Source organism: Callospermophilus lateralis, chromosome 5, assembly GCF_048772815.1.
Source record: "Callospermophilus lateralis isolate mCalLat2 chromosome 5, mCalLat2.hap1, whole genome shotgun sequence".
Classification (NCBI taxonomy): Eukaryota; Metazoa; Chordata; class Mammalia; order Rodentia; family Sciuridae; genus Callospermophilus; species Callospermophilus lateralis.
In genome coordinates, this window is record NC_135309.1 from 41,409,983 (window position 1) to 41,418,518 (window position 8,536).

The following is an 8,536-nucleotide window of genomic DNA, read 5'->3' on the forward strand; positions in this document are numbered from 1 at the left end:
TTACTCCTTTCAGCAAGCCTTTCTCTACAGTGAAGAGTGACTTTTTATAATGAATTTGTAGTAGTGGGACACTAGGGGATGGAGAATGACTTGCTGTTGCTCTGAACACTTGGATATGGTCAGTCTCTATCTCCATCTACCTCCTCACACCCATTTTGACTGAGGCTTGAGGAAGAGAGAGACTGAGGCATAAGATCTGTACCCCAAATTAGTGTTCCTTCCATTCAACCTACTTCTTGGTTGGGACTCAGAATTTAGTGAAATATTTCCACATTCTGCAGAAACTGTCAGTACTCAAGTTCCCTAGATTGTATACTTTACTGCTCTGAATTTTGAAATCTGGAAATGTTGCTTCCCAGGGTCTCATGAAGGGGAGAAAAACATAATTTCTTGTCCTAGCACTCAAGGTTCTTTTTAAAAAATATTTATTTTTTAGTTACAGTTGGACACAATACCTTTATTTTATTCATTTATTTTTATATGGTGCTGAGGATCAAACCCAGGGCCTTGCATGGGCTAGGCGAGCGCTCTACCACTGAGCCACAACCCCAGCCCCCCTCAAAGGTTCTCAGCTGGGATTGACTCCTTTTAACAAAAGGTGGATCAATAAGAGGGGAAACTTTTAAAAAGCACGTTTAAATACAGACTCCATGTGTGTCACACATAAGACAAGCTACTCTCCCAGGAAAGTAACCCTCTCTCAAAGCGGTGGCTTGGAAGAGCAATTAAACTGAGGGTGACAATACAAAGGACCAAATGTTTCCGGCTTCCAGGTTGGAAAACACTGGGAAGGTTGCAAGGTCTGCTCCCAGATTTCTCTAGCATCTGCTAGTCCTGCCTCTTTGTTGGGAAGCATCTTCTCCAGTGAACTTAGATTTAGGTCTTCAGCATTGGGGCTTGGTGGGAGCAGTGAGGCTAGAAAGTCCTTTGCCTTTGTGAATATCTGTCCTGCTGTCAGGCAAACAGAGGGAAAGGCAGAGGGAGCACCTCCTTTGTATCAGTTTTGAGTTAAAAATCCTGACTTTAGGAAGACATTCTGGTTTCTTTCACCCATTAATTACCTATCATATCATCAGTCATTCTTCAATACATGATAACTTAGGAGAATAAGAACTCTATTTATATTGTGTCATCATTGTAGAAAAGGACTATGAAACACTGTGTCCTTGAAATTCCCTTTTCCATTCCCAGGATTCTAGCCAAGTCAAAGGGAACAATAAGAGCAGGCCTGGGCTGGAATGTCTAGATAAGAATCACCTTGCAGGGCATTGAATATCTGTCCTATGTTCAAGGAGCTTAGGACAACTTAGTGTTTTTGTATATAGATACTGCTTTCTTGCATTACTAAGTCCCTTGTAACACTGGTCATACAATGGGACAAAGTAAACCTAATCTATATATTCCTCCTTCCTGTGGTAACTGGTTACAACTCAGCACTGTGGAGAGAAAAAATGTTTGTCCAGCTGGCTGCCACCAGACAAAGCATTAGGAGACATGAGGCATTACTAAGTGAAGCACCCTGAGGGACGGAGGTGCTATCTATTCTTTTCACTACTGGATATTCTCTTAAGCAGCTTTTAATAAACCTCATGTCCCAGATGCCATCTCCAGACAACCTGTCCCACTGCTCTAGCACAACTGGGCTCTGAAAAATTGCGAACTATGCTATGTAATAAAATACCAGAAAGTTTGTTGGAAGGTAGGCAAAGAGTGGTGTTCTGAGGTGGGGGGAGAGAGTTAGGCTTTGGACAAAAGAAGAATTACCTCTCATGGCAATAAGCAAATACCAGGACAGTGGGCAGTTAGTACCATTTGTAATCAACATCTATTAGTTGTGTGGTTCAGAGCCTTGTGCCCTTACTATGAATCAGCAACCAAGATTCCTGTACCATCTCCTCATCTTATATAGAGAGGGCAGGTGATCCTGAGGAGGGTTGACTCTAATGTCATCTGAAATTCCCAGGTCATTGTGGTGCCCAGTGTCTTAGAGTGTTGCCAGAGTTATCCAAACACACAGATCTAAATATTTCTCTCCTTAGTTGTTCTTGTATATAAAATGAATATCATAGAATCAGAATATCATAGAATCAGAATATCATAGATTCAGATAACAAATTACTTGCTTTAGGACTATGAGTACCTGTTTTCCACAAATTGAAAAGTATGAGCATGATCACATAGTCATGGGTGGGTTTTATACCTATTTGGCCTTATTTCTCTATTTGTAACAGGACAAGAAATACACGATGTCCAGGAGTTGTTTGGTTCTAAAATATTCTACTTCTAGGACCTAAGAATTAGCTTCCTAAGGGCTCCTTTAATGTCACGATTCCTCAGGCTGTAGATGAAGGGATTGACCAAGGGTGTCACCACTGTGAAGATGACAGTGGCCACGGTGTCCTGAACTGAGTAGGAGGATGAAGGGTGCATATAGACCCCCAAGATTGCCCCATAGAAGAGGGAGACCACTGTGAGGTGGGACCCACAGGTGGACAGAGCTTTCCTTATCCCTTGAGCTGATGGCAACTTCAGCACATTAGAGAAGATGAAAGCATAGGAAGCAATGATACATGTAAATGGTGTCATAAATATCAAACCACCCTCAGTGAAGACCATCAAGTCATTGATAAAGGTATCAGAACAGGAGAGCTTGAGAATAGGGTAAGGGTCACAGAAGAAGTGGTGCACAGCATTGTTGGAACAAAAGGTGAGTTGAGCCATGAGAAGAGTGTGTAAGAGAGCATGCAGGTTGGTAATGAGCCAAGATACAGCCACCAGCAGGACACAGAGTTTGGGCCTCATGATCAAGGTGTAGTGAAGTGGACAACAAATGGCTACATAACGGTCATAGGCCATCACACTCAGGAGGAACCCATCCATATTGCTGAAAGTGATGAAGAAGTACATCTGGGACATGCACTCTCTGTAGGAGATGGATTTGCTCCCCACAATGTGATTCACCAGCATCTTGGGGATTGTGACTGATGAAATGCAGATGTCAACAGTGGAGAGGTTGGCCAGGAAGAAGTACATGGGTGTATGGAGATGAGGGTCACAGCTGATGGCCAAGATGATGAGAAGGTTCCCAATGATGGTGACCAGGTACATCCCCAAGAACAGCCCACAGAGGACCTCCTCCTGCTGTGACTTCCCAGACAGTCCCAGGAGGAGGAATTCTGTGACCATTGTCTGATTTTTTCCATCCATGTCTGTGGGGAAGAAATGTCATACCATAAGATCATAAATCAAAATAGATTTGACTGTTAAGTATAATCTGAGAAAAGACCAATAAATTTAAAATTCCTATTATCAAAGAAAATAAGATTACATGATAGCAGTAGAGCCAAAACATTGTATAGTTTGGAACAACATGTTGATAGATTGAGTACTAACTGCAACGTGATTATCTTATTGTGCATCTTTATAGAAGAAGTCTAGTTAATTTCAATGGTGTTTAAATACTAATGGCTATAGCTTTATTCACTCTATTCCATTCCCTTTTGCTTCTCAGTTCTTTTTTATACAATATGTAACTTAGTTTCGTAATTGAGGCATTATCTTCCACAATAGAAAGTGAAGAATGAGACAGTTAGGTGATTCACCCGTAATCACAAAACTCATAGAAGACAGAGTTCAAAATAAGTTTGCCGCAGTCCAGCTGCAGCAAAATAACCGGGGGGTGACGAACAACTTGTGTAGATTGATACAGCAGGAGTAGGAGCCGTTTATTGTAAGACAACAGAGGTATTTATACATTCCACACAGCTTATCTTAATTAGCATAAACTAGATACAGCAGTCAACCAATAAGAAATCTCCACACTTAATGGCTCGCTGGTGTTACTTCACAAACCACTCCCTCTGGCATTTTGCCAGGCGCCATCCAGACTTGTTTACAGACTCTAACATAAGTTGAACCTTTTTTTCATGCTTTTACATAAAGCAAGAATGTGGTTTTCTTTCTTTCTTTCTTTTTGAAATGTGCTCTTGCTCTGTTGCTCATGCTGGCCTAAAACTTCTGATCTTTAGATTCTTTCACCTCAGGTTCTGGAGTATCTTGGACTATAGGCATTTGATGCCACACCTATTTACATTCAGGATGTATTTTGATTAGCTACATTTACTGAAAATTCTTTTTCTTTTTCTTTCTTTTGCATTGCTTAAGGTGAAACCCAAGGCCTCATAGACTTGAGGCTTCTGCTATACCACTTAGTTATACATCCAGTCAAATTGATTAAAACTTTACCAAGTTGCAAACTCTGTATTAAGTGGTATACTATAAACCTACAAATTAGATATATGGTTTCTTTTTAAAAAAAGCTTTTTTCTCAGAATGTGGGAAAGTTGTAGGCTTTCATAGACCTTCTTTGTGGTTTGTCCCCAATATTTTAGCTACCTTTAGGATGTCTTCACTGTAGATCACAGCTATTGGGTCTGCTGACCTGATCATGGAGCAGGTAGCTGTGAACAGCCTTCTTCCTCCGCTTCTTCCCTCAGAAGAAGAAAAGCAGATAATTATTTTATCTGGATTATTTTTCTGTTGGAGGAAAGTGGACTAATTGATAAAGAACAAATTTATCTGGTGCATCTGAATGATAATCCCAGGACTAAGAAATCACCATGGCTGGGGGTCAAGTAAAAAACATTGTGAATGTAATGACTCTGGAAGAATTAATGGTATTTTAGTAGGAAGGAGGGGAGATGAATTCCCCAGGAGATAAAAATCTTAAGAAAAAGGAAGATTGAGAGGCAGCAACTTCTATCTGATTGCTGAGGTTAAGGATATTCTCGGGAATACTTTGAGGATTGGGGTTCTAGGATGTACATATTATGGAATAGTGAGATGATGATCACCATGAGAGCCAAATTAGTTAAATTAAGGATGCAATGCTGAGATGTGAAATCATTTAACCTGGAGTAATTTGCAGAACCATCACAGGTAAAACTGTATAAGATAAAGGTAGAAGATGTTCCTAATGAGACATGTGTATGGTGGATCTCAGAAGTTGAGGATTGAGGGAGAGAGTGTGAGATATGTCATCAATATATCAGCAAGACAAGCAAGAGAATTGAGTGCCTTGACCAATAGGTGTGCATCTTTTGGTTTTCAGGACAGATAGTTCCCCATAAGGGAAGCAGAGAGAGAGAGGAGTGATAGGATGTCCACAAGGACTTTTCCACTTATGTTGGATTTGCCAGTAAGCCCCGACACTGAGAACATCAAGCTCAAATTATTCTGTATTCTCCTGTTACAGCCTTTGGGTTGCAGTATGTGCTTGCATCAGGATCGTCAGTTTCTGGAAATGATGTTACCACTTTATGAATTAGATCCTAACAAGATGAGCTTTGGCAGGAAACCTGTTACTAGTTGCATATTAACCACTCATCTTCTAGATTTTAATTAATCCTCCCACACAGCTTGTAGGGTGAGAGAGCACCTACCCCTATCTGTGAGAAGAACCCTTAGTTTCTAAACTAAAGTATGCTGCTTCATGAACTAATCTTTTGTGAGTCCTGATAAGTGTATGACTGTGTATGAGATGTCTGACATATCCACATGGCTGAGTGTTTGTGTTCCGGAACCTTAAAATAAAGCCTTACCTCTGACCTCCAGTGCAACACATGAAGTCACAGATCACATTGAATGGATGTGGAGTGGCAACTGGGATAAAAGAGAAGCTAAGGGCAGAAGAGCAGAGTCTTTAATGTCTGACAAAGGAGTATCTTCTTGGGTTGTAGGAAATGGTGCTTTTGGCTCTAAGATTCTGACGAAATCTAGGAATATCCTATTATAACTGGACCTAGCACTGCCAAGCCCCATTTTCTTTTTTCTTATCCACCACGGGCTTCTCTATTTTTGTCTTTGTAATGTAGTTGCTCTGTTCTGCAATAGACAAGCATATCCTGACCCAAAACTCTTGTACATGACAGACCACAAAATGTTTCCCCCTTTAAACTTGGTTATATGAAGAACAAGTCAGTGGTTTTTGTTTTCTTAAGGTGACTCACTGTGTTTGTGTCTATGTGAATCAACCCAATGTTGGAGGTAATTGTGCTCTCACCTGCGTTCCTCAGCTCTTGTTATCTGGCTGCTCTCTGCAGCTGTCAGGCATTTTCAAAAAATCTCCATCTCTGTTGGCTCCATAGCTAATGTTGGATGATGGGAAATTCACAGTGGAGGCTGAGAATTAATGACCTGTTCTCACTGGAGGAGAACATTTAGACAGACTCATATGTCTCTGGTTATGCTTGGATTATTGGCAGACACAGCCCATCTCTGGAGATTTGGAGTTCCATGAGGATTTTAGCCAAGTTTGTATCCCTAGAGTTCATTCCTCAGAAGTCCTCATTAAGCATACATATTAAGTGCTCCTTGTTTGTATTCTGTCTGAACACCAAAAATAAAATTGTCAGAAACTCAGTCCTTGTGGATTTACTTGTTGCCTAGTCACAGACATTCAATTCCATATTCTTAGTCTGATATTGAGAAATCAATGACAGGAGGGAGAAGAAAGGGGGATGCTCTGTGATGATAAAATATATACAAAAACATTTTAGCAGTTGATAAACTGTGAAAAATGTAACAACTACAAAAAAACCTTAAATCTCTGAGAATAAGGGAAAATTTTATAAAATCTGTACTTTTACTGAAATACTAAAGTACTGCATTTCTGAAGCTGGTGAAGTTGGGTATCATTTCATTAGCTGGCTTTCCACCCACATATCTTCTTTAGTAAAGTGTCTATGGAAGTCTATAACCTGAGGGTCAATTTGGTAGTTTTCTTTGTTTCTGATTTGAAGAATTCTGGGCTGGGGTTGTGGCTCAATGGTAGAGCACTTTCCTACCACATGTGAGGAACTCGGTTTGATTCTCAGCACCACATAAATAAATAAATAAGATTTGAAGAGTTCTTCGTGTATTACTATTTATCAAATATAGCCTTTATAGGGTGTGGCTCCTCTTTTCATTTTCTTAAATATGTTGAAGGGGAAACATTTTTAATTTTAAAATTAAAAATTTTAATTTTAGTCTAGTTTTTGAATCAAAAAAATTTTATGGATTCTGCCTTCTTTAGTTTATATACAAAATTTTTGCCTAATCCAAGATAATTACCATGTACTCTCTTTTCTCCCTGAAATTTATAATGTTAAGTTCTCTATTCATGTCCATGATCTGTTTTGAATTTATTTCACATATGGTCTGTGGTAAGTATTTATTTAATGATTTTTAAAAGTATGGCTACTTAATTGTTATTGTCATTCATTGAAAGAATCATCTTTCCATCAATGAATTGCTTTGGCACCTTAGGTTCAAATCAACTCACTTTTGTAAATACTAGGATTAAACCCAGAGGGCACTCTATCACTGAACTATACACCCAGCCCTTTACTTTTTTATTTTGAGACAGGGTCTTGCTAAGTTGGCCAGGCTTTTCTTGAACTTGAAATTCTTGCGCACACCTCCCGAGTAGCCGAGATTACAGTCATACACCAATGTTTCAGGCTCCATTCAACATTTATGAGTAGGCCTATTTTTTATTTGTTTTAACTTGTTCTTTTTAGTTATACATGACAGAAGAGTCTATTTTGACATATTTCTACAAACATGGAAGTGGGTCTATTTTGTTCTATTGCCCTTTATATCTATGTATTGGCCAAAACAAAATTTTTAGTAAGTCTAAAAACCAGTAAGAATTCAACTTCTATTTCTCCAAATTGTTTTGATATTATAGTTTATTTCCATTTCTATATCAACATTAGGCTAAGCTTATCAATTTCTAGAAACAAATTCCTTTAATTTTCATTTGGCTATGATACATCTATTCATTATTTGAGGAGTAATTGATTTCCTACTAATAATAATTCTTCCAAGTCATGGACACTGTGTGTTCAGGTCATCTTTTTTTTTCTTTCAAAAATATTTTGTTTTTATTCAGCATTAAGACTTTGTGCACATTTTGTTGAATTTAATAATTTTTCATGATATTTAATACTATTATGAAGTATATTTTAAAATTATTTTCAGTCTTTCATTACTAGAATGTTGACATAGGAAATGTTTCCTTGCTGATTTCTAGGAGTGTTTTGTGCTTTCTGTTTGTTTTGTTTTGCTTTTTATAAGTTTTTGGTCATTTTCTGTATAGAAAGTAATACCATCTACAAATAGGATTAGCTTTATTTCTTTTCCTATAATATATCTGTATTTTTTAAATGAATCTTTATTTTACATTTATTTTTTATTAAATAAATGTGCTTTATAGACTCTTCTATCAGTGCATACATTTCACAATATGGAAACAAAGCTCTGAGCCATATGCAGTGGCCGTCCCAGTAAAGGCTGGCATTACCCTAATCATGAAGACTGATAATTCACAAAAAAATAAACTTGGTTACACACCCTATAATCTCAGCAACTTGAGAGGCTGAGGCAGGAGAATCGTAAGTTCAAATCCAGCCTTACCTACTTGGCAAGGCCATAAGTAACTTAGTAAGGCCCTAAGCAATTTAGCAAGGTCAAAAGCAACAAAGAGATCCTA

At 38.4% G+C, this 8,536-nt stretch overlaps 1 protein-coding gene across 1 annotated transcript; it reads right to left on the reverse strand.

Moving 5' to 3' along the window:
* Positions 1–2,283: 2,283 nt before the first annotated feature.
* Positions 2,284–3,207, reverse strand: LOC143399108 (olfactory receptor 1F1-like). The gene has a single exon (XM_076855824.2). It carries the CDS (start codon positions 3,205–3,207, stop codon positions 2,284–2,286), a length of 924 nt encoding a protein of 307 aa, XP_076711939.2.
* Between the last annotated feature and the right edge of the window lie 5,329 nt (positions 3,208–8,536).